Source organism: Leptinotarsa decemlineata, unplaced genomic scaffold (genome assembly GCF_025532065.1).
Source record: "Leptinotarsa decemlineata unplaced genomic scaffold, Ldec_3_MD MMD2_tig00026294_RagTag_RagTag, whole genome shotgun sequence".
Lineage (NCBI taxonomy): Eukaryota > Metazoa > Arthropoda > Insecta > Coleoptera > Chrysomelidae > Leptinotarsa > Leptinotarsa decemlineata.
Window position 1 is genome coordinate 10,814,153 of NW_027412674.1, and position 27,750 is coordinate 10,841,902.

The following is a 27,750-nucleotide window of genomic DNA, read 5'->3' on the forward strand; positions in this document are numbered from 1 at the left end:
GACGGAATGGGCCTGTACGGTGGCCCGCTAGATCACCAGATTTGACGAAACTAGATTTTTTCTTATGGGGATACATAAAAAATATGGTTTACGTTGAGCCACCAACTTCTCCCGAAAATATGCGACTTAGAATAACGAATGCTTTTCGCAGCATTACACCAGCTGTCTTGCGCAGGGTAGAACAGTCTTTCAAACATAGACTTCAGCTCTGCATTCAAGAAAATGGAAGACATGTTGAACATATTTTATAAAAGTTTCATTATCAACCTTAATTAAACTCTCCCTTTTGTAGTTTTGTAATTTGCCAGTTGACAAATTTGAATATCTAGAACTCAAGCTCTGAATGAATATAATAACATGAAAAAAATAGTTATTTATAATGTTTCTTTCTTTTAACTTGTTTGGTTTGATATTGCACGATTTATGAGTGAAATTCTGCATCCAATGAAAAAATAATTTTCCATTTAGCAAAAAGTGATAGGTACATACATTTATTTCGTTAAAAAATATTTGTTTGGACACCTTCTAATGTACAAAATTGAAACAAGATATCTTTCGTATATTTTTATCAGTCGTCAAATGGATTTCGCTTTGAAAAAATGACCATTTTTCGAAAGAAATGCTCATTTAAGAAAAACTATTGAACTTAGCCATAGGGAATACTTAATGAAATTTGTAGAGGTTTCGTTGGCGCTTCTTATGGATCAATAATATACAGGGTGTTCCATTTAATCTAAGGAAGATTTTGCAAATTTTCATTTACAATATTTGGCAAGCGGTTTTTCATACCCTGTATATCACAGGTCGATTTCAGATATATCGTTTGAGAGAGTTACCAATGTAGAATATTCGACCAAAAAAAAATTTCAACTGGACTTGGCACCACTTTATAATTTCAAATATTCTGAGTGACGAGTATTGGAAAAAAAAACCTGTCATGCTAGATATCTCGAAAACCGTTAATATTTTCGAAGTGCAGATATTCATAAAGTTTATTTTATTTTCTATGAAGAAACCGAAAAAGCGATAAAAAATATAGGTTGCCATTTAAAAAGACACAGTTGGGATCCGCCCAGAAAAAATCGAACACCCTGTGTGACCGCCAATATTTTTATTTTGTCGAGCTCGAGCAATAAGGTAATATTATAGAAAATTAGATTCCTATCTGCTTCCTATATAGAGATATGGAACACCGCGCCACTGTTGCAGGACCCTGTATATATATATATATATATATATATATATATATATATATATATATATATATATATGTATATATTGATTTTCATGGAATTATTTTCCAGCAGCTTGACTGCATTAACCTTTCTCGATTTAATATGATTTCTATAAACATGTGCATTCGTTTTTTGATGACATTCCAGGTTAGCTTTCCCAAATTTCTGCCACCGCAGTTGTCGGTTGATTAGTCAAACCACCAACACTGACATAAAGACTAGTCAAGTTGACTTGGGTGTCACACCAATAGTTGGCTCCACTTATGTCTCGCTTGCGTTTAGGCAGTTATTTTTATTAGGTATACTCTTGACGAGTTTTAAAATACAAAAATGTGATTTGCAACTGTTTATATTTTTCTTGTTCATTCTCAGATATATCTTTTGTTTTGTCCTTTTATGTATAATGACTATATCCTATACATTTTTTTTGTCATTTTAGGAAATGAATTATTTTAATTTGAACTTGAAATGCAGAGCTCATAGGTTTTTTTCATGTATGATTTGAAACACACACTTTGATCAAGTAGGCTTTGGACGACGCGGTGATAAAAGAATGCGAATCTCTGCTATTAGCTTTCAAATTTTGATTTGAACAGTAAAGAAACTCTTCAATTGGTAATTTTTATTCAATTTTGAAACACATTCGCAATAAAGTATGAGAACTATGAAGTTTTCATCTATCCAGTTTGGAAACAGAAGTTTCCCTTCAAATGTATCAAATTCAGTTCACTTTGTACTCTAACAGAAGAAAGTTTTTACCCAGTTGTGATATATCAACTTTGAAATTATACCACTTTGGAGAGCATTCACGCATTCACCAACTTCCCCCTCTTTGTTGACCAGCAACAACTCAATATACATTCGCTTTTAATGCGTAGATTATTAACTCAATAGGAACATTATCCTTTATTCCATGCCATAAAGTTATGCAAGCAGCATATTAATCCATCAATTTCCTACACACGTTTACATAATGAATGATCTGTTTAAGGGTATAATGAAATATTCGACACGATGATATCTCGTTGAATCTAATGAATTTGTTTATTAGCAGTTGGGTCTCCATGAAAGCCAAAACCATAAATGACTCATTTGGATAGATCAACATTATTGAACTTATTGAACTTGAAAAAAACATGGATTTGGATTTGAATAGATCAACATTATTGAACTTGTTTCTGGATCTGAATAGATCACCATTATTGAACTTGCTTTCTAAAAATAAATATGGATTTGGATTCGAATAGATTACCATTATTCAACTCGTTTTCTTGAAAAAATGGATTTGGATTTAAATAAATCACCATTATTGAACTTGTTTTCTTAAAAAAACAACATAGATTTGGATTTGAGTAGATCGCTATTATTGAAATTATTCAAAAAAAAACATGATTATGGATTTGTATAGATCACCATTATTGCATTTGTTTTCTTAAAACAACATGAGTTTCGATATACCACCATTATTGAACTTATTTTCTTAAAAAAACCATGGATTTGGATCTGAATAAATCACAATTATTGAACTTGTTTTCTAAAAAAACATGGATTTGGATTGATCACCATTATCGAATTTGTTTTCTAAAATTAAATATGGATTTGGATTAGAATAGATTACCTTTATTCAACTTGTTTTCTTAAAAAAATGGATTTGGATCTGAATAGATCACCATTATTGAACTTGTTTTCTTAAAAAAAAAACAACATGGATTTGGATTTGAATAGATCACCATTACTGCATTTGTTTTCTCAAAAAAACATGAATTTGGATATACCACCATTATTGAACTCATTTTCTTAAAAAAAAATCATGGATTTGGATCTGAATAGATCACCATTATTGAACTTGTTTTCTAAAAAAATGGATTTGTATTTGAATAGATCACCATTATTCAACTTGTTTTCTCAAAAAAAAATGGATTTGGATCTGAATAAATCACCATCATTGAACTTATTTCTTTTAAAAAACATGGATTTAGATTTGAATAGATCACCATTATTGAACTCGTTTTCCTAAAAAAAACATGGATGTGGAAAGATCACCACTATTGAACTTGTTTCTTAAAAAAAACATGGATTTTGAGTTGAATATATCACCATTATTGAACTTGTTTTCTTAGAAAAACATGGATCCGAATAAATCACCATTATTGAACTTGTTATCTTAAAAAAAACATGGATTACCTTATCACTGTTTCTCTATACCGCTTTATTTTCGGAGGCTGAAAGTCTATATGCAGGTTCGTTTTATATTATAGATGTGCACCAAGAGAGTATTTTCAAATATTTTAACTGCGGATCCCCTACTGTGGGGATGCGTTTACAGATAAAAATTACTTTTTCATCACTGTTTCTCCACACCGGTTCATTTTCGAGGGCTGAAATTTTGTATGTAGGTTCATTTTATATTGTAAATGTGCAATAAAGAAGGATTGTCAAATATTCCAGCTGGGACGCCAGTCGCGGGGAAAAAGGCGCGTCCATAAAACAAAATTATCTTTTCTACACTGCTTCTCCATGCCCTCGAATCTCCGGTGAGTGAATTTATATTTAGTATCAGCATTGCACCCCTGCAGAGCCAAGGCGGCTTGCTAGTTACTACTTTGCCCGCTTGAGAAAAGCCTCAAATAGTTTTATTAACGTAACCCGAAAATTGACTCAATACCAAGGTCGTGATATAATAATCCATTATCAATATTATCTACTGGGTTTTAGCACAGCCCGATTTGAAAGAAGTGTTTCATAGCATCTTCCATAATTTCATTGGGTGATATTCTGGTATTTTTTGAAATGAAAATTATGTGGTTGTTCAACTGTTCATTTGCTAAGTATTGAGTTGATGTGACCAAAGGTTCGATAACGGTTTCAATACTCGTGTTCCAAAAACACTAAACAATCCATCTCAGTACCATTATATTTCTTTTGTGTAATTTTTACAGATTCAATCAGCACATCTACAGGGTGTCCCTGGACTTCCTCTTTTCCTCTCGAGAATGTATAGATGGGGTCAAAATATCACCAGTACTTCATATAACTTTTTTTCCTAAAATCCTTCGTTACCAAGTAACGGGCCCTGGAAATTACAAAATGAAAAATGATTTTCTTTGATAACTTTTCAAGTGAATATTCAAAATCATCCAAATTCTGGTAATTGACTAAACAAATGAATTCCTTCGATGAGCTTTCATGCAGGAGTCAGTTGTTTTGCTACAAAGTCAGGAACGGACTACCCCTGATGGTCCACACCCCAAAACTTTGAAATGACAGATATTTTTCAATATTTTTCAACAAATTAAGGTTACTTGGACAATTTTATGAATAAAAGTACTCGTGTGGAAAGTCGATCGGAGCAACGAGTCTTGATAAAAATGTAGTTTCATTCGACGACATCAAACCCGCTCGTCCACCATTATTTGAAATGAATAATTATCAAAGCAGAAATAATAATGATAACGTTAATTCAACAACATTCATCCTGAGATGTCTACCATTATTCGAAAATATTAGTTTTTAAGGAAAATGGAAATGATAGGTAAAATGTTCATAACGAATTTTTATAATGCAAACACGTTTAACTAACGAAACTCAAAAGCCTCAAGAGCAAACAGAAATGAAAAATCCGCTACAGAAACTGCTCGATATGACCACCTTCTCTCTCTATACATTTTCTTAGTCTGCGAAGACACCCTCTCTGTACTTGAAATAGCATTCCAGGGTCGTTTCGTATGGCTTCACAATGTAATGTTATTCTATTCAACAATGCATCTCTTGTGTGAATAGGTGTAGCGTAAACAAGGCTTTTTAGATGCCCCCACAGAAAGAAATCCAATGGATTTAAATCCGGAGACCGCGATGGCCATGAATATGGCCCACCTCTACCAATCCATCTATTGTGGAAAATATGGTTCAGATGGTCACGCACAATCAAACTAAAATGAGGAGGAGCGCCATCATGCATAAACCACATATCTCTTCGGGTTTGCAATGGAACATGTTCCAAAAGTCCATTCAAATCGTTCTGAATGAACTCCAAATAACGTTCTCCATTCAATCGGTCCTGTAGAACGAATGGTCCTATAAGATGGTTTCCTATGATACCAGCCCAAACATTCACGTTGAATTTCCGTTGGTGTTTGGTTTGCAATATCCCATGGGGATTTTCTTCGGCCCATATATGAAGATTATGAGAGTTGATAACTCCATCTCTACTGAAACCAGTGAATAAAACTCGATTAATAAAAGTCATATCCTCTCTTTGCCATATTGGCATATTCCAGTCGTGCTGGAAAATCTTGAGGTGTCATGGCATGTACCTTCTGGATGTGAAATGGGTGGAGCAGTTGTTCCCTAATTATTCTATGAATAGTGGACTTGGATGTATGGAACTGCTCTGATAGATTTCTGATGCTCATTGAAGGATCATCAGCGACGGCTTCCAAAATATTTTCCTCCAATACAACGGTACGTACAGTCCTAGGAGCGCCCTCGCCACCTCGTTTTGGCAAAACTGTACCTACAATAATATCGAAATAAAACAACGTGCTCAAATTAACTATCAATTATTACATACCTGTCTCCCTCAAGCTGCGACCGACATGCTCGAATGTTTCTCTTGACGGTACCGTTCGATTGGGAAAATGCTCGGAATACAGACGACGAGCTTCTGCAGCATTACAAAATGCTCGTCCATAAAATACATGCATTTCTGCATATTCATTGAATGTAAACTGTTCGGCCATATCAAAAAAATTCAAAATATCCTATAGAATATTGACAATACAATGATAGTCATATGACAACGCACCACTCAACAAAACAAAATCGCATTCCAGTTTCTCATTTTTTATCAAAACTTTCTAAAAGGTTTTTTTGTCAACATCTGTGAAAGAAATGGAACATAATTATTCCCTGGATATTTTTCACCTGACATGTGCAGCCGTTTTTGTAGTTCATTCATTTGCTTTTTATTTAGATTTAGATTCGTGTTAAAGAATTTCTCCCCTAAAATTATAATTATCAGTGAAACTCCTCAACAGTTTAGCTGTGAAGAAGAATTTGAAACATTCGAATGTTGAGTTTCATGAGATTCAGATAACTGATCAACACGAAACGTGATTATTCCACACATATTATGTACATACAAAATATGGAATGAATTCGATATTTCATAGTAGAGTAGCTTGTTAGTTTAAAAACACCACGAATCTACAGAACTTGATATTTCTTTTGAAAAAATATCTGCTATCACAATTGTGACTTAAACTTCCATGCATATAGGTACTGTACTTTTTGTTTACGACTTCATTTTAGCATACTTTGTATTATTCCTGTTATAAATGTTGTTGAATTAACGTTATCATTATTATTTCTGCTTTGATAATTATTCATTTCAAATAACGGACGAGTGGGTTTGATGTCGTCGAGTAGAACTACATTTTTATCAAGACTCGTTGCTCCGATCGGCTTTCCACACGAGTACTTTTATTCATAAAATTGTCCAAGTAACCTTATTTTGTTGAAAAATATTGAAAAATATCTGTGATTTCAAAGTTTTGGGGTGTGGACCATCGGGGGTAGTCCGTTCCTGACTTTGTAGCAAAACAACTGACTCCTGCATGAAAGCTCATCGACAGAATTCATTTGTTTAGTCAATTACCAAAATTTGGATGATTTTGAATATTCACTTGAAAAGTTATCAAAGAAAAACATTTTTCATTTTGTAACTTCGAGGGCCCGTAACTTGGTTACGAAGGATTTTAGGAAAAAAAGTTATATGAAGTACTGGTGATATTTCGACCCCATCTATACATTCCCGAGAGGAAAAGAGGAAGTCCAGGGACACCCTGTATAATAGCATTAATTTATCCAACTCTTACTTGGAATTGTGTTATCCATGCACTCTCATAAACACACAAAGAAATTACTGTGTTCTGCTTTGCAAATATGAAAGCTTCTTTCTTCGTAATTGGATAAAAACACAGCACTCTGCTGGTCTATAATTAAATCTTAGTCGATGAAGCCGGAGACTTGTATGAGTGGATCTGAATTCAGTAAGGTCAGTGTACAAAAATAAGGTCAAAAGCTCTCGGGTATTCCTTTGGTGATTTTCTGAATATAGTAAGACAATTTCTTTCTATATTTCATTCAGTATTAACTGAGAGTGGAAGAATTTCAAGAATATAAACATGCCGGTACATCAAAGAAAGCGATATAGTCGTCTCAAGCAAGTGGCCCTGCAAATTGATTCACAAAGTCACTGGGATATTTCTACCCGCTATGCCCCTTGAGGAGGACGCTGCTAAGGAGCTATTGAAATAGTGACTTGCCACAAACAAATTCAAAAGAGGCGATCGACACTGTTTGCCATATCGCCTTGAAAATAGTAGTAAAAGGCGTCGGACTGAGGGTATTATTATACGTTTTTCATTGATATATTCTGTAGGTATAATGCGAAAATAATTTAAATATCGTGAAAACCAATTGTCTTTGAATGTTTTATTTTAGGAAGGACAATTCATATTTGAAATAGTTTGGTTTTTATAGAATAATATTAAATTAAAAATTGAATATAAATATAGAAAAGGCTAAAAATTACTGCATTTGATAAATTAGCTTTTTTAGGGAGGTGATTCCTCATCAAAGATAATATAGGATCTTTCATATAAAGAAATTCCATTGGAGCATCCCTTGTTAAGATACAGCCCCTTAAAAGGGGTACATAAAATTTGTATAACAATTTTTTTCACAAACACTAAAAAAGATACAATATTGAAATTAACCTGACGTTTTGTACTACCAAAGAGACACTTAGCCAGAAATTTATTTGGTTTACCCCATGGTTGTAAGGGGTGGAAAACGCAACCCCTAAAATTCATTTCCAATGTAACTTTTTGTTCTTATTATTTGTTTACCATTTAAAAATTTTATTTTCGATAGCCTGTTTCGTTCTTAACAAAAAAGGTATCTAGAATTTTTTGCCCAAAATAAACCAGTTCACAGCAAAAAATTATTTTACGAACAACTACAGAGATACATCTTCATAAATGCGAAAATACGAAACTAATCTATCTAGTAGGTTGCTATTAGCGATAGTGACAATTGACGCTGTCAGTTTGTGAATTTTCGAAATTGAATCAATACTAATTGTGTGTTGTTGTTCTGTTCTTAATTTGTTACTTTAATAATTCACCTGTTATTAAAATGGCATACACAAATGAGGAAATGGCTAATATGCATTACGTTTACGGTCTGTCGCAGGGGAATGGGTTAGAGGCTTCTAGAAGATATGCCGAAATTGTCCTCAACGGCAGCATCCATCACATAGAATATTTGCCCGACTTCATCAACGATTACGAGAGTATGGTTCATTCGACAAAAGAACGCAGGATTGTGGTCGCCATTGAGAACTAGGTACGAACATCTCAGCTTGAGGAAGCAGTACTAAATTTGATTGAAGAACAACCTACTACCAGTACTAGAAAGATTGCTTTCCAGCTAAATGTTGATCATATGACGATATTTCGAATTTTGAAGGAACAACTCTCATACCCTTACCGCGAGACTTTCCGAACCGTCTTGAATTCTGCAACTGTATGCTGGAAATGATTAGAAGAAATTTTAACTTTCTGAAGACGATAGAATTCACAGCGAATGTAGTTTTTCTCTGGACAAGATTATTAATTTGCATAATTACCACACATGAGCTGATGAAAACCCTCACGCTATTGTCGAAACCAACCATCAAGAACAGACACCTATGGAACCTGTGGTTGACTATGAACCCCAAAGATCTGTTATGTGAGTGTATCGAGTTGATATTGAGAGTGAGTTCACATATTATTTTGTCTGAGTTCACTTCCTATTTGCAAAAGGTTTAAATAATGTTGGGTTTTTAGTGCGTGTTGTTTAGCTGTAGTTCATCTTACAATTCCAAAAAAAGACGCAAATTTGAGGTTATACACCACCCTCCCCAAAGTGAAAATAAAACTGAAAGTATTTTATACTGGTGCGTTTGTAGTTGTTCAACAGGTTAGTATAATAGTAAATAGCACAGTCAAATTGGCTGCATTTTGTTTCATTTTATAGAATTCAACATTTTTAACACGTTGTTTTTTTATTATTTCGTCCATGGAGTCGTTTGTTTTATCCATTATACTTCATTTTTGAAATGTTGTACTTTCATTTTCTATTGGACTGAGGAAAATACCATTCTCGTAGAGCAAGATGAAATTAGGAAAATAAAAATAAATTAGAGACTCCTTAGTCTATCTATCAAGAAGAGAATAGTAAGTGAATAGCATTTAAAGCGAGATTAAATTCAGTTAGAGCATATTCGACATCGTTCTAGAACCATATAATGAGATAGAACTATAAGTAGATATACCAAATGATAAGATTTCAAAAAAACCGGCCTTTCGTGCCGATTTTGGAATTACCTAATATCCAAATTTTTTTGTGGAGAAATCCGCATCTGGTGACAGCAGCTGCCAAATTTCATTTGAATAAAACAAACACGGGCGAGAGGGTTATCAAGGATTGATAGACAGTTGAGTATTATTTCACTGGTAACCCAGATATATAAAACCCGTAGATGTTACAAAATATCAAGGTTCTGCTCACTGTTTTCCCAGATAACCGTGGCGTAGCGAATCAACAGTTCTTGCCTCATGGTCATACAGTCAATAAAGAGTATCATCTTGAAGTTTTGATCCGCTTACAAGAAGCAATGCGAAGAAAAGGTCCGGTATTGTTAAAAAATCGATTCACGGCTTTTGCACCTGCTCACTCGTTATTGCTTGTTCATAATTTTTTGCTTAAAAACAACACCATAATCATGCCTCAGCTACCGTATTTACCAGACTTGGCACCTGCGACTTTTTCCTGTCCTCAGGGTTGAAGAGACCTCTGAAAGGACGACGTTTTGCGACGCTTGGGGAGATTAAATCCGAATAGCCGAGGGAGCTTAAAATATACCAAAAATTGCATATCAGACCTGCTTCGAGAATTGGAAAATATGTAGGCACAAGTGTATTATATTTCAGGAGCACCACTTTGGAGGGTAATAAATAAAAATTGATGGATAAATTAATATTTTTGAGAAACATGAAAATTCACCTTATTTTTCGAAGAGACCCCGTATTTGTGAAGCATTGGAAAACTATCAATCTCAGATTCAATTTACCCCAATTCTTTTAGTGCTCCTTCTCACAGATGTAGTTTATCACAGTCAATGTATCAGCAAACCGATAAATTAAGTTTGTTTTCACGAATGAATTTCTTTTGTGCAAAAATGAAAAACGAATTGTGTCAATAAATGGCAGTGAAAAACCTCAATATTGATTAAGATTAAAATAACTGATAAATTAGGAAATGGATAATATTTGGTACCTCATTGTACTTTAAGATTTCCGATTGCGGAAGAGAATCCATAAAATTAAATTCAATATTTACGTAACCAGAAACGCAATTTCATTAAAACTTCAAGGTTTAACTTGAGCCAAAGTATACAGACCGTTTCTTTTATCATGTGGTAACATTGCTATATTCTAAACAGTAACAGATACGAAGACGATTGAATAAGAAAAAAGGTAACTCTCACCGGGCACGTATATAGTGGTCGAAGAAAATTTACGGGGAGTCTCGCCCTTCTCGAGTTATACGGGGGAAACCAAAAATGCTGTTTTTCGTTTTTTTTTTTTGAAAATATCAAAAATGAAAAAAAAATGTTATTGTAGTCGAAGTGTACTATGACGATGTAATAACAAATATTTGATAAAACGTTTCGTGTCAACATGGCCACTATCAACTTTTTTTGTTTAAATACCGACGTGTCTTTTTCATTACAGATATTGATGAAACGATGAATTCACAATCCAAGGGTATATCACATTCGATAATTTTATAGCGTTTCATTTAAAATGTCTGCCATCATCAGTGACAACAATTTTGAATTACGGTCCTGTCGTTACTTCTTTTGTAAATTGTTTCCATTTCTTCAAAATATAATTCAGACAACCCAATGAAGTCGACAGGTAGGTACCTACCCTAACACAATGAAAATTCGTACTTTTTCGTTTTGGAAATTTTTGTATTACCATAAACCTTCTTTCAAGGCTTATTTCTCCCTAATTAATTATAATTCATAATATTTTTATAATTCTCAATCCTGGAAGTAACGAAAATATCAGTTTTTGGTCAAAATTCGATTGTTGTATAATTTGGTATGATCAAATAGCATCTCAATTCATTTACCATCTCAAACGCGTAGGCTTTGCTTGTGTTCTAATAATTGAAGAACCCTTCACTGACACCTGTCAGATATAATCCAACGCCCTTCGTGTTATTAACCAGGGGAGTAGTTGTTTTCTGATAGGTGTCAGTCCATTGACTTATAGTGTAGGGGATTGGGACTGACCTACGAATCGTTCCTTTAGATGATTCAATAATTTTGTCTCCACCTGTCGCATTTACATAGACCAACGTGCGGTAAATGGCATAAAGTTATGCACTGAATATGCTGGTGGTTGAGGGAAACGCATATGAGAACGATTCAGATGTAACTATTGCAGCTCCTACTCCTTCGTTGCTTTTAGAGTCATCCGTGTATATTTCTGTGTAATTAGCGTAGTTGGAAGTTATTCGGTTGCGTTAATTTTTGAAGATCTGGCATTTGGTATTGTGTTTGTCGAATTGAGTCAGGCTCGTGTCACAGTTCGGCGTTTTGACAGTCCAAGAAAAATGTAGATTGAATTTGATAGAAAACGTTTCCGGTAGGGATAGATCGAGGGTAAATAAATGGTCGCGGATTCTCTGGTAGGAATGTTTATAGATTATTGTATGATTCGTGAAGAGATTTCTATATTTATTGCAAAATGTGTTACTATGAGTAGGATTTGTTGGAGTAGCAATTATTGCTGCTGAATATGTGATACCGATAAACAGAACTGCAACTACGACTCTTCAAGGCAAGGCCATCAGGTTCAGAGTCAACAGAGGCTGCCCTCAAGGTAGGGTAATATCTACACTTCTGTGTTTGCTCCTGAAGGAGAGTCTGTTTGATGTCCTCGACAAAAGAAAAGTAGATCTGAAAGCTTATGCAGATGACTTTGTCATCTTGGCAAGGTCCACGTCGAGAAGAATAGCTTGTAATATCCTCCAAAGCACGATGAACGTTGTTCACAGTTGATAACTGAGGCAGCAGATGTGTGTCAACCCCAGCAAAATTGTTATAGTCCCCTTCACTAGGAGGAGAAAATTGGACGATCTAACGCCACTTTACCTCAGTGGTGAGGTCATTTCATTTGGAACGGAGGTGAGATATCTTGGCATTGTTCTTGATGAAAAACTCACCTGGAACGCTCACTTGGAAAAAGTTTTACACAAAGCCAGACTATCCCTATGGACATGTCGAAGGATTTGCGGTACAACTTGGGGTTTAGGACCTAAACAATTCCAGTGGATTACGGTGATGATTGTCAGATAAATGTTAACTCATGGTGCATTCGCCTGGTGGCCGAAGGCTTTACAGAAAACGGTCCAGGCAAATCTCTCAGGCTTACAGAGATAGGCTTGTCTGACCATCACTGATGTCATCAGAACCACACAGTCAGCGGCCATGGATATCCTGCTAGATAATGATAATAATAATAATAATAATAATAATAATAAATCGACTTTATTCATCAAAAATAAATTAGATGAACAGGCGGATTATCAGCATAAGCTGTTTTTCAAATCAACCTTACAAAAATATACAATAAAAACTATAATGATAACAAGTATAGAATAGAAGATAAATCAACCAATATAACAATAAACACAATCATAAAAGCTTGATTGAAATGAATAATAATAGGGGTTTTGCAAAAATCGACATACAGAGCACCAATTACCAGGATTTAAGCAGCAGTTTCAAGCGTTTTTTAAATGTCATTATCGTGTAAAGTCTGAAGTCACTGGGCAACTTATTATACAGCTTAGCGGAAATATAGGAGAAAAGTGCCGAGTTGTGTTTGGGAATGACCAAGACAGATCCATTTCGAGTATAATAGTTGTTAGTCTGGGAAAAACTAACAAGTCTATTATATAAATAATCAGGTTTATCTGTTAATAGTAATCTATGTGTATTTGTGAGGATGTGTAGAGTGCGTAGTTTTTCAAGTCTTAACCATCCGGAGTCATCAAACCTACTACTGATGTGATCAAATTTACGTATACCGAAGGAAAATCTCAAACAAGAGTTTTGAATTCTTTGGAGGCGAAGAGAGTCGTATTGAGTAAGTGCAGGTCCATATATGCAATCGCAATCTGATAATTTAGAGAAAATTAAAGTTTCGCAAAGCTTAAGTTTGAGTTGTGTAGAAAGAATGTCTCTATTGGGAAAAATTTGTCTGAGAATGTTATAAGACGATTTACAAAGATGACTGATATGTTTAGAAAATCTCAAATCAGAGTCAATCCACAAACCCAAGTTTTTGCATTCAGTAGTGAAAAGCAAGGCAACATCATTTATGTGGATCTTGATGAGGTTGAAAATAAGGCTCCTTTTAGATTTGGGTCCAAATAACATATATGATGATTTTTCAGCATTCAATTTCAAGTTATGTGCGCACGAGACGTTATACAGTGAATTGAGATCTCTATTTATCAGTTCTTGTGCTTCCAGGTTGCCTTCCGGAAAAGATAAGTAAGTTTGAGTGTCATCAGCGTAGTGATGGATATTGCAAAATTTAATACATTTGTAGAAATCTGAGATATAGATGTTAAATAAGAGAGGTCCAAGAATGGAACCTTGTGGAACTCCAAATTTGTTGTTCAGAACTGCAGATTTCAAGTGATCAAGGCTGATACACTAAGTCCGGAGTCCCAGAAAGTTTTCAATAAGATCTACGGCACATTTATCCAAACCAAAGTGACTAAGTTTATTACATAAAAGACTGCGGTCTAAGGTATCAAAAACTTTACTAAAGTCCAATAAAACTAGACATGTAACATAATTTTTATCGGTTGCTTTGAAAATATCATCCGTTATGGAGAGGAGTGCGGAAGTCGTGCTACGTTGAGAACGAAACCCAGACTGAACGATAGTTATGATATTGTAAGAAGTGATGAATTCAATCATCTGATCTATGAGAATCAGCTCAAGCGTTTTAGATAGGGAGGGTAAAATACTAATGGGCCTAAGATCGGAGTAATGTGTCGGAGAGTTACACTTAGCCAAAGGAATCACAAGTGCATGTTTCCAAGGGGAAGGAAAACACGAGGAAATGATACACGAATTCAGTATGAAGGTGATGTATTCCAAGAGATGTGTTTCCACCAAACGAATCATTCGAAGTGAGATGATGTCCGAACCTACAGCGTTGCTTCTGATTTTATTTAAAAACTTCTGTACAGTATGTTCGTCAACGGGAGAGAATCTGAAAGAATTTGCAGTGTTCTTAGTTTGGTACTTTTCTAGAAGCGATGATTGAAATTGTGTTTTGTCAGGGAGGGTAATATTGCAAAAAAATGATTTATTTCATCTAGATTTTTCAAGTTAGGTGGTAGTTCAGGGTTTGACTTCTGACGCAAGATGTCTAAATTACGTAATGTGCTCCACGTTGCCTTGGCATCTTTCTTCAAAAGAACAAATTGAAGATACGCTTTTTTCTCTCGACGAATAGCAGATGTCGTATAGTTCCTCAGTTCTTTATAGCTATCCCATGCTACAATGGTTTTAGTTTGCTTATATTTTTTAAATGCGCGGTCCCTTTAAGATATCATCTGACGGATGTTGTACGTCAACCAAGATGCGGGTGGCTTGGTAACTCTGATATTTCGAAAAGGAGCATGGATATCAAATAGAGTAATGAGATTGTGGTTGAATGTTATTACCATGTCGTCAACGTTATCCAACCTATATATTTCATCCCAGTCAATTGATGTAAGATCAGTCAAAAAGCAATCTTTATCAAAATTTGAAAAATCGCGATAAAAATCCACTTGACATTATTCTTTTTGGTGCCAAAATTTTTGATAGTACACGAAATGGCCATATGATCTGAGATTCCTTGAATATCAGTAATATTCACATTTGAAATCATTTCAGGATGCGAAACAATCAGGAGATCAAGTAAAGTTTGACTTCGAGGGGTAACTCTAGTGGGGGAAGTAATTAACTGGATGAAGTTGAAGGTCGAAAAAAATTGATAAACGAGATCGAAACGGTTATCGATTGACATAAGTTTAATATTCAAGTCACCCGCCATTATAAAATAGTCACTCGCAGGTAAAAGATTAGAAACCGTTTCTTCTAATTCATTGAGGCACGTTAAAATATTGGACTTGGGTGGACGATATAATATTCCAAAACAAAAGTTTTTACCCGTCGAATTTACCGAGATCCAGAGCTGTTCGAGCTCAGGGCTGATTTTATGAAAGGCAACATTATAGTTTAAGGTGTTCTTTATATACATAGCTACGCCGCCCCCTCTACCATCTCTATCGGACCTGACAATATGATAAGAATGAATAGCCACAGACTCAGAATCGATATCCGAGTTAAGCCATGTTTCACTTAGACCGCAGATATGGATTTCATGATTTTCTAGAAAAGTCTTGAGATAGTCAAGTCCAGTGAACACAGACCTCACATTCAGATGAACAAAATTGATAAATGCTACCATAAATGATTAGATAGAATATTCATTCCACATTTTTCTGAAGAGAGAGGCTAGATGAACTGCATATAGACTTGTATACATTGCCAATTGCGAAAATCAATTTAATGCAGTGTGCAACAGACTGTTGGTTGATACTGAAAGTCACAGCAATCTGGAAATGACTCTGACTTTATGCCTCCAACTGTCAACTACGAACTGCCTCATAAAGTACTGTTCCCTAGTGGAGAAGACTGGATCCTCCGAGAGAAGGAAATATTAAGAGCGGATAGTTGTTGGTTCACAAATGGATCCAGTTCTAGTGCAGGTGTTTTCAGTCGCAAACCCAGGACAGAGATATCAACCTGCCTAGGAACCTATGTGACTGTATTTCAAGCGGAAATTAACGCTGTTGAATCGAGTGTGTACACAAGTCAATAAAAATATTCTCGGACAGTCAAGCGGGGTTGGAAGCTCTTCACTCCTACCGAGCAACGTCTAAATTGGTAGCAAATTGCCAAAAACGACTCTCCTCGATAGGAAGACTCAACAGATTATCTCTGGTCTGGATTCCTGGCCATACTGGCCTGAAAGGCATTGAAGCTGCTGACTCTCTTGCAAAGAAGGGTGCTGCAAGCAAGATTGAACATTTGGATGGCAAGAAGATTTATGGACTTCTGGCAGAATTTTCCTGGATTGAGTCAGTCCAAGGCGTATATTATACGTGGCGAAAAATGTTATGTAGTTCAAAATTCTTTCGAAGTACTACTTTTCAATTAAAAAACAAAACAATCAACTTCAAATAAATTAACAGTTGACAATTTTATATTTTCGTGCCTTCTATGAAATTTCCCTCCAATCGAACACATTTTTCTATGCGCCTTCTTCTCAGTTCTCTAGGTGTAATTTCTCTACACGCTTGTATAATTCTTCCTTATTTGTTGGCAGATCCTCATGAACTTCATTTTTCAAATTTCCTCATAAATGAAAATCCAATGTACTCAAATCTGGGGATCGTGGTGGCCATACTACGAGAGGGCTATTGGGTCCTATACATTTCATGGGTAGATTCCTATTCAACCAAACCCTTGTTATGCCACTATTATGAACTGGTGAACCATCTGACTGAAAATTCATGCTGTGTCTCCCATCCAAAGGTAGTTCTTTCAACACATCGGAAAATGCATTTTCGAGAAAATAAACGAATAGTCGTCCGTTTAAATTTTGATCGAAAAAAAATGGCCCGATAATAATTTCGCTCAGGATACCACACCACGCATTAACTTTCTGAGATATTTGGTCTCTACAATTCACCACCCAATTTGGATTTTGTTCAGCCCAAAACCTCATGTTCTGGGAAGATACAACACCATTCGTGGTAAAGGTAGCCTCATCACTGTATAAGATATACTTTAAAAAATTCCTGTCATTGAGATAATTTCCCTGCATCCATAAACAATACTCCATACGGCGGATTTCATCTCCTTCGTGCAAAGTATGTAAAAATTTGGGTTTGAACGCATGCATCTTATGCCTCTTTAAACACCTCCATATTTTACTGCGGCTCATATTGAGTTGAAGCGATAAGTTTCTCAAACTAATTCTAGGATCAGCTTGATGAGCCGCCAATATCGTATCATCATCAATATGATGTTTTACAATTTTTCTGTCCTTTGTTACTTGGCTGGTGCTCACAAATAGATTATATATTTTATGTAGAGTTCCAGAGTGTACAGCTACCTCTAGCGAGTGTCTTCTATTAAATTCAGCGGCCGCTTCACGATAAGACCTCATCCCTTCACCAACAATTGAAACAATTTCAATTTTTGCTTGAAGTGACAGACGTGCCACGTTGAACTTTGTCAATCGAAATGAGCTGATATCAGTTTAAATGGGAGCTTCAGAAATATTAAAATATGAAAAGGAACTCACGAACAGAAAACAACTGGAACATAGGAACAATATCCAACACAAATACAGGAACAATAAACACAATGGGAACAAAAACACGGCAGAAACAACAGGAACAACGGTGATTCAAAGAATAACAATACTAGAAACAACAAATGCAATGAAAACTGGTCTGGGGGTTAACACAAGATCTCTCAACAATATTGTCAGGTTGACAGTAAATATCAAGCAACTGTTTTCCATGGTGATTTCAGGGCACCACATGATTCAATGGAACTGATGTAATTCAATCCCTTCAAATGATTTCAGCAAGTAGGTAAAATAATCTAAATTCTACCTGTTCACCGAGTGCGATTTTTCCTTCAAAAATTAACAGTTGTTTCGGTGTTGCAATGAGTATGAAGATTACTTTTGTTTCGGAAGGTAAAATGTTTCCTCAATATTTTGATGAAGGACCCCGCACATTTCTTATAAGAAATGGCTTGCCTTGAATTTTGCCGAAATATTGATATGTTGTAGTTCTTGATGTGCTGATTGAAAGTGTCCACAGCCAAAGCTCAGAATTGTACAGTTTTCGAAATGTGAACCTTTGAATTTAGATTTTTTCCATTTTTTGTAATTTTTGCTCATCAATCCCTTCGAAGCTTTATTCCAAACAGTTGTTGGACTACAGTAGGGATAGATCTAGGGTAAATGAATGGTCGTGGATTCTCTGGTAGGAAGGTTTATAGATTCTTGTACGATTCATGAAGAGATTCCTATATTTATCGCAGAATGTGTTACTGTGAGAGGGATTCGTTGGAGTAGAACCTTATTGTGGCTGCATAAGCCAAACCGAGGTAGGTACATCTATTGTTGAGAGATGGCTCTCCCGCTGCTTTCAACTGGTGTTGTACAGAAGGCACCTACAGATACTTGTAGGAGTTTGTTGTCGATATTGTCGAGTACCTTGAGGGTTGTCTTGTTCGCTGAATTGTATGCAAGACATCCAAAGTTCATTTTAGATCTGATGAGTGTTCTGTAATCGTGCAGTATTGCTTGACCGTCAGACCATTTGTATTTGATACGAATATAGAAAATAACTGATAAATTATACTCAGTTAGATAAGAAAGTCATATTGCATCAATCTTTTTTTTATATCTCATCATAGTTAATTTGGTAGTACTGTGATTAGATAACAAATTGAATGAAATATTTTGGAGTAACTATTCGTCCAATGTTACGGACTATATTATATGAAAAAGTAACATCATTCTTCTTCATTGTCTCAACCTGACCGATGCTAACAGTTTGAATCAACTCGAACATGAAAATACAAAAAATGTGTAATTTGTTGCAAAAAAATATGATTGAATTGAGCGATAGGTACTCAATAAGAATATGAAAATGAAATAATCTGAAAATATACTCTTAATAAACATTCGCGCGAATACAACGATAGCAGAAAAATATTTTCAACGCCTTCGTTGCTCGAGTAAAAAAGTACAAGCAAAATTTGGGAAACGATTTCGGCTTTCTTCTTATCTTATAAAGAATTGAATAAAACTCATTTCAGAATGAATACTTTCGAAGCAAATACTTTTATATAAACTTCGAATTATGCAAGAAACACTTTTACCCATTCAATTTGTACTCCAAACATCCGTTTTGGAATTGAATCAGATATCATTCACGTTAATGATACAATGAAGTATGTGTGTCGCCCAACATGCTCTAGACAAGGACCACACAATTGGTGAAAACAATCTGAAACTGATTAAGCATGTGCATGACACCAGGCTACTCGATGCATGTGAGAGTCTAGAAATAGCAAAATGTAAGAACAGCATTGATGGCGATAAAGGACCCATCCCGTTTAGCCCGCTTTTTAATCTTCTGTTAGGAAGAGAATAATTACTAAAAACTTGCAGGTAGTTAATAACCGAGAAATTCCATATTGGACTCAGGTATACAAATTTTGGTATATAAGGATTAACCAGACTAGACTAGGTATCAATTTTCTTTTCCTGAGGATGCTAACTTTGTTGGCGAAAAACGCGTCGAGTGCAAAAATATCAGTTAGGTGTTAGGGTATTTGATTTCGAAAAAAGTTATTCAACTTTCACACCAGAGGTTCCAATCTCATCTTTATGTGTGTAATAGGTAAAATTTCACTCAAATTAAACACTGTCATCCTCAATGTGACACATCGATGTTTCGGAATGAGATACCTCCCTTATTGCTTTTTCAGCACCAATTTGGTTAAAATTACAAGATGAACCACTTCGAACTTTTCAGTTCGATGTTCTTTAAAAGCGTGTTTTTCAGTTTTTCAAACTATATTCTGAACAACTTATCAAGGAAGTTACGTTTAGCGGCATCTGCCCTGAATAGCTCAAGCAATAATTGATAGTTACGTACAGCGCCATCTGCCCGTAAACAGATCAAGCAATAATTGATAGTTACGTACAGCGCCATCTGCCCGCGAATAGATCAAGCAATAATGCCGATAATTCTGTCAATACAGATCTGAGCTTGAGAGTTACAAACAAACATGCATACAAACAAACATACATACATACATACATGTGAAGCCAAAATAAAGCGTGTAAGCGCCATCTGCCCGCGAATAAATCAAGCAATGAAGCCGATAATTCTGTCAATACAGATATGTCAATGCAATACTGTATTCTGCAATACAGTCTTGATGTTTCATCAAGACAATGCACCAGCAAATAAATCCATTATCGCAATGACCAAAATTAACGAATTGAAGTTTGAATTGATACCTCATGCAGCCTTTCTGCCAGATTTGGCCCCCTCGGATTATTTTCTGTTCCCAAACCTTAAAAATTAGCTCAGTGGTCAAATAGTTCCCAGCTATTTTGGAGAGTCAGTATCTATCACAAAAACGGTATTGATCATCGTTCGAAAATAGATTATGTCAAAAAATAAATACATTTTTTTCCAAAATATTTGTGTTTTCTTTGTTAGGGCGGGTTCTTCTGGGACCACTGTTGTACCAGAAACCAGAATTGACATCTTTCTACTTCAAGTTCTTCTTCTACTTCAAGTACTTCTTTCTAGTTTCTAGTTCAAAACCCATATTCAGAGACAACGATTCTTCCATAGATCAGCAGTTTTTAATGTCATCAATCAATCAGTTTATTCGCTTATTATCTAAACAATAGATTGAGCATCGTCAAAGTAAATAAATACAGTACAAAACAGACATTAAAAAAGCAAAGTATTGAAACTTTTAGTTAAAAATTTCATTAACGTCATAAGGGCAGAGATCAACCAGCAGCCCTTTTATACTTTTTGTGGATTTATTTATAATTGAATAAAACTGGCCGATACTTCATGAGAATCCATATTAAAAATTAATTAGTACAGTTTATTGTTTGATTTTCACTATAAAGGGTTTTACAGAAACCGCGACACGTACAACAGATTTCTCAAGGTAATGCATACGCTTGAGGAAACTATTGCATAACGAAACACGTGTCGCGGTTTTTGTAAAACCATTCATAGTGAAAATCATAGAATAAACTTTTCATTGATTCGTTTTTTAATTTATTTATATGTAATTTCTTCACATTTGGTGGTAGATGGTCGAAGAGCCTTATTGCCACCGTAAAGAAGGTGTATTTCATTAGTTCGGACTTCCATTGTTTAATCTAATATATAAAAATGGATGTTTGTTGTGATATGAAATCCCTGAAGGAATCTGTAGAAAATTAAAAAGAGACTAACTGAAAAAAAATATATTAAGCAAGAAACTGAAATTACAATGAAAAAAGTACAAGCAACAACCAAGAAATCAAAATATTGAACTGTTAAGACTTTCATCAAGTTCATGGAGAAGGAAGTTCACAAAAGAATTGTCATTCATAGACGTATTGGTGAAGAGGACCGACACTAAATGGGAAACATCTGTATACCGAAAATCCACTAACACAGGACAGTATCTGAACCAGGAATTCAACCACCATCAATCGACTAAGAGAGGAGTCATCAAGACTCTTGTAGACCTTTCGGGCTCTGTAATACAAAGGAAGGTCTTGAAAGGGAGTAAGGCATCATCAAAAATGACCTTCAAAACCTCTGATCAAACGGAACACGACCAACTCCTGCCAAACGGTCATCTCTCGCTAAGATCGATAAGCAGTGAAACGAAAGAAGGGATAGGTGAAAGCACTTGAACGACCTATAAATAGTCTGATCTCGGAGGAATGAGTCCAGTTATTACCGGGAGACGATTGTGGATACTTACAATCGAAACGTCGTGACATAACTTGTTTTGGAATCTTTCAATTTTTAATTTTCATTTCTTGAATATTATTTCTTTCCCAACACCAACGATTTGGTATTCATTACTAGACCAAAGGTTCCAAACAGTGCGTCACAAGTATTTTCATTTCTTGTTAATAATTTTTTTTAATTTTCATCTCCTCTTGATAGTTCAATTTTTTTTATTTCTTGGTTGTTGCTTGTATTTTTTTTCACTTAGAAGAAGTAGGTGGTTCATGATAGAGGCTAATTGCTCAGATATATTTTCAAAAAAAAATTTTTTCTTTCAGATATAGGACATATTTATACTATGTTATCATATAGATCAGGGGTCTCCAAACTTTGGAGCCTTCGGGCCATAATGATTTTTTCAGTTTGTTCGAAGGGCCAATTTCTGCCCTTAACTATATTTCTAGACTAGGATAGCCGCAAAGTGCGTGACCTAAGCAAACTCACGCTTTTTTTTGCATTACAATTATTATTGTGTATTGTGACAGTTAACGACATCTAGTGGTGAGTAGTGATACTATGTACTATATTTTTCAGCTACCCGCTAGGTGGCATTAGGCGTTATTAAATATTTGGAATTACCGCGTTGGTTCGAGAAAGTTCTGGTTTTAGCTAATGTATTCCAATCACCTCGAGATGGCAGTAATAATTGCATATAAAAAGGCTAGCAGCGCAACTGCGAGTTAGTCTGCGTAGGAAAGGCGAAGGAAGGAACACCCGTCAATAAAAGTATTTTAATTTGACTTATTGTTTTTATGTGTGATTTGTTAGTATGGGTATGGAGAACTTCTTGATAGTATTCACGGCACGACAACTGGGGCAGATATTTTTAAGGGAGTTGAAAATTTGTTAGTATGGGTATGGAGAAGTTCTTGATAGTATTCACGGCACGACAACTGGGGCAGATATTTTTGAGGGAGTTGAAAATGCCATTAATAAAAAGAACTTTCGATGGAGAAATTTGAAATCTATAACAACTGATGGAGGCAAAAATATGTATGGTAAAAATAAAGGAGTGGTTGCACTTGTGTCAAAGGCTGTAGAAAATGATGGTGGTTCAAAACCATTAGTCTTACATTGTATCATTCTTCAACAGTCCTTGTGCAGAAAATGTTTGGATATGTCTGAAGTTCTAAAACCAGTCATATCAGTTGTTAACTTCATCAGATCCACTGGGCTGAATCACCGACAATTCCGCGACTTTATTCAACAGATTGGAGAAAATGATTCACCATATCATACTGCCGTACGCTGGCTTAGTTGTGGAAAAGTCCTTAAGCGCTTTTTTGAACTTTTAGCAGAGATCGAAATTTTTTTAAATGAGAATCAGCGCCCTTTTGCCGATTTAGAAAATAGTGAATGGATGTGGAAGTTATCCTTCTATGTCGATTTGACAAATCATATGAACGAACTGAATTTGAAATTGCAAGGAAAAAATCAGTTTCTCTCTGATTTATACACCAATATCAAATCCTTCAGGCAGAAAATAATACTATTTCAATCGCAATTACGTAAAAAATGTTTCACACATTTTGAAACATTTGAAATATTCAGCCACACTACAGAGACTGAATTTCCCATCAATTTTGCAATCGAAACTTTGAGTGCTTTGAAGATAAATTTTGATACTCGTTTTTCAGATTTTGATGCCATTGCGAATGAAATTAAGCTTTCTTTGAAATCCTTTTGATTCTGACATTGAAACCCTGGCTCCGGAAGTCCAAATGGAAATTATTGGTTTACGGTGTAGTGATATGCTTAAGAACAAATATCAAAATTCTTCTTTGTTGGAATTTTATAAGAGTCTTCCACTGGAACAATTTGATAATTTGCATGAATTTGCTCGTGGGTTGTTTTCTGTTTTTGGTACTACTTACTTGTGTGAGAAAATGTTTTTCAAGAATGTTTACAGATCTCAATTAACCGATGAGCATCTTAAATCTCTTTTGATAATTGGTACAAGTAAAATTGATCCACAACTACGAAGTATTATCGGTGAAAAATCACAATTACATAAATCTCATTAGTGTTTTTGTTTTACTGTGATTCATTCCAATAATTTGTTAGTTATTATAATGCTTAAACTTAGATATATGAGTTAAGTTTTCTTTGTCATCATTTCTGTCGTTAAGTTTTACCTTGCAAGTAAATAAAACCGAGTAATTATCATTCTGTGTTTTCTTCTTCAACTTATCACAGCAATATTAACAACAATTAGGTAATCATTGGCTCTCGCGGGCCAGATTGATGGCAGTAAATCATTGACTGTTGCGGGCCGGATTGATGACACTGGCGGGCCGGATTTGGCCCGCGGGCCGTAGTTTGGAGACCCCATTGTAATTTCAGTTTTCTGCCCAATATAATTTTTTTCAGCAAATATTTTTAATTCTTTACAGATTATTTCAGGGATTTCAAATCAATTTATATCATATTAGACAATGGAAGTCTGAACTAATGAACTACGAAACATTGTCAACCACCTTCAAACAAACAGTAAAAAAGGTTTCATCAGTAATTGCCTGACGATGTTGTGGCATAAGAAGATTTTGGCCATTTCTGCTCAAATATTCATGGTTGCGATTAACTTGAGGGGTGTTGTTTTGTGTTTTGATATAGACGAGACATTGAAATATGTATCGAGCCGCAATGGTTAATATAATAATTTTTTAAATAGAGGTCTGCAGCTGTCAGTCCTTTTTGCCCTTCCGAAGATTCTAATAGACTTTTTCGTAGAATAAATACCCTTTATTGAATTATAACCTATATTTCATTTTCTGTTTGATAAGTGTTATCGAAGCTTGGTGATTCAATATAAAGAATCTACTACTGACGAAAAATTATAGAAGTGAAAAACTATTTTTTTCCCTCCTTTGGAAAAAATCCGGCTTACACCCGACAATTTCTCGGTAGTCTCGCTTGTTCCAGGATCATTAGCCACTACCTTTTTAAGTAATTAAGTATAAAAATCTCACAGATAATCTGCAGTTGCGTACCTCACATCGAAAGCAGAATGTACATGATACGCGGAATATTATATTTATGTGCAATTTTCTCGATTACTCATGGCGCCAAAATTCTGGGTGTATTTTCATTTTGTGCCCATAGTCATTTCATGGTTGGATTCCGCTTGATGAAAGAATTAGCCGATAGAGGTCATGAAGTGACCTTGATCAGTTCATTTCCTCGAGAGGTACCCATTGAAAATCTCAGAGAGATTTCTGTAGAAGAAATGAAAAAACCTGTGTCAGGTGAGTTGCTTTATTATAAGACTATCTATGTTTTCAATTGATTTAATTTTACGAATATTCCTTCTATTCCTAGGAAGCTATGGTTTTAGTGAAACGCGTTTAGAAATAAACTAAATCAGGAATAGATTCGTTTTTTGTGTAAATAATTCATTTATAAATTGGCTTTTGAGCCATCATCAGTGCGATACCTGCAAGTAAGTAATAGTCATGAAATTTGTTTGAGATGAATTTTGAATTTTTTTTTTGAATTATTCGTCAAGTATATGCATGAATGTGAATGAATGTATTCTTATTGACAAGTTGAAATGGAAAACACTTCAATAAAGACATATGAAACCACAGAAACCATCCGGGCGATAGTTTGTACGTGGTGAGGAAATTGAGGAATAAACTTAAATCAATAGTTAAAATATATAAAATCTTAATCACTACTCATATTTTAACCTATCAAACGAACGATAAGCCATTGGAAAATTTCAGCAGATGTTACATATAATGATTCAATGTGTAATAAAGAAAGCTACAGCTGGTAATAGTGTTAATATGGGACAATGTGGTCGAAATTTCCAAAAACAGTATGCTGAACATGAAAGGTCTTTCAGACTAGGAAAAAATGATTCGACGTTTAGATTCGGGAACCACAAGTTCCCGAATCTAAACGATACGGAAACTTTGCACTATGCAAGGAAGGGTTGCAAACTCAATTATTTAGAATTCTTGGAAATTCACAAGCATAAATATTGTGGGTGCAACCTGTTGAATGATCAAATCGATTTAGTTTACTGACCGGTTTTCAAATTGGCACGTATGCAGGTACTCAGTCAAGCCAAGTATCTGTATTATTACCTATAGGGGAGGTATATAACGGCTAATGTAAAATAAATCATTGTAAGTTCAATGTATAAGTTTGAAAATGTCCTTATAGGTAGAAACTGCAGTAACGTTAGTTACAAATAAAAGCGGTAAAAAACATAAAAAGTTCCAATTCTCTTTTCTTCATCATGATTTCCTACCACGTAGTAACAGCTACATCCATCAATTTACTATTAATCTATCTTTTTTATTCAAGAATTCAACAAATCTTTCAAACCTATATAAAATACACCTCAATTTTTTTTGTGGAGTAGTCCACACGAGTTTTCCATCTGAAAGTAGAACCCAACATTATTCTCAAATATTTAATTTCATTTGCTGGTCTTATAGCGAATATGACTCAGATGAATCATAACTTTCAAGTACTTCTTCTTGTAGTTTTTCTTCTTGGTCTTCTTCTTCTTCTTCTTCTTGATGTTCATCCTGGGTGTAGGTGAACTGCGTCAAGAGTGATGAATCGCATGTTTCCTCGTTGGTATCAAATGAATCCTCCACTATTGGTGATTAAGCATTGGAACATGACTGGCCTTGACAATGTGTACATGCCAGAGAACACAACAGTCCAACTTTTTTTCAACCACATTTAGCGCTGCATCCCTTTTTACAGTTGCAAAGAATTGTGTTCAGCAGTTTTTCCGGCGCAGGTGGGAGTAAAGTCTGAATAGGTTTTAATGCATTGTCGACCAACTTCCAACCCCAGTCTTTTGGGTCTAGCTAATAACCAAGCCACACTTAAACTTGGTAATATACCCGGAAAAGATGTTGAAGAGTATCAACTGAGGTTGGAGGAAGACAAGCTAATTGCACCTGTTTCTTATTTTTAGTGTTTTTTACGAAACATGCATATCGATACTTATCTAAGCAGGTGTGTTTTTTCGGAGCTTAGTACATAGAAAGAAGAAACTGAATCCCGTTGGTGATAATTTCTTGTTGAGTCGAATTACTTTTTTTGAAAACTTCAGCACATTGAACTGAATCTTGTTTTTCAAACATTTTAAAGACTGTTGCTTTACACCTCCTATAAAATGCAGACATCGTGTCACAGCCAGTTATTGCGTGTAAAAATAGTACATGATTTTGACTCTTTGCAAAAGTAGATGAACTTTTTGACGAATATATTTCGGTTTGACTTTAAGCTTTTCCTGACTTTAGAAAGGAAATAGTTTTTCCAGGTGGAGTTCGAGCAGTAAGAAGTACGAGTAAGTCTACATATCTTAACCAACAACAATAGTTGTATTTGTCAAATTAAATTGCTCTATAGCTGTTTCAATAATCAGTACGTCGGCATCGTTATTAGCCTGTTCAATCTATATATTTTCCCCAATAAACTTATCTTTCAACATTGAAATGAACCGAGATTTGTTGTGAGTACTTGCAAGAAATTTCTGTTGATTGGTAGGAACTGTCATGAGTTCATCAAATAGAATATCGGAAGATGAAGATGTTGCTGAAGTTCGACGACGTTGTTCTGGAGCTATAATATTTCTCGTGCAATGATCATAGGGACTGGATTTCATTCTACCGGATATTCTTATTTTCATAATTATGTATACCAATAGAAA

At 35.0% G+C, this 27,750-nt stretch overlaps 2 protein-coding genes across 2 annotated transcripts in view; one reads left to right on the forward strand and one right to left on the reverse strand.

Moving 5' to 3' along the window:
- The window catches only part of LOC111515458 (G-protein coupled receptor dmsr-1), a 380,603-nt gene that overhangs the window by 115,608 nt on the left and 237,245 nt on the right, over positions 1-27,750 (reverse strand). The gene's annotated exons all lie outside the window — the stretch shown is intronic.
- The window catches only part of LOC111515781 (UDP-glucosyltransferase 2), a 35,963-nt gene continuing 33,253 nt past the window's right edge, over positions 25,041-27,750 (forward strand). The window contains exon 1 of the mRNA XM_023171984.2: positions 25,041-25,315. Coding sequence (XP_023027752.2) covers positions 25,078-25,315 — 238 coding nt within the window. The 5' untranslated portion in view covers positions 25,041-25,077. The remainder of the gene's footprint in view (positions 25,316-27,750) is intronic.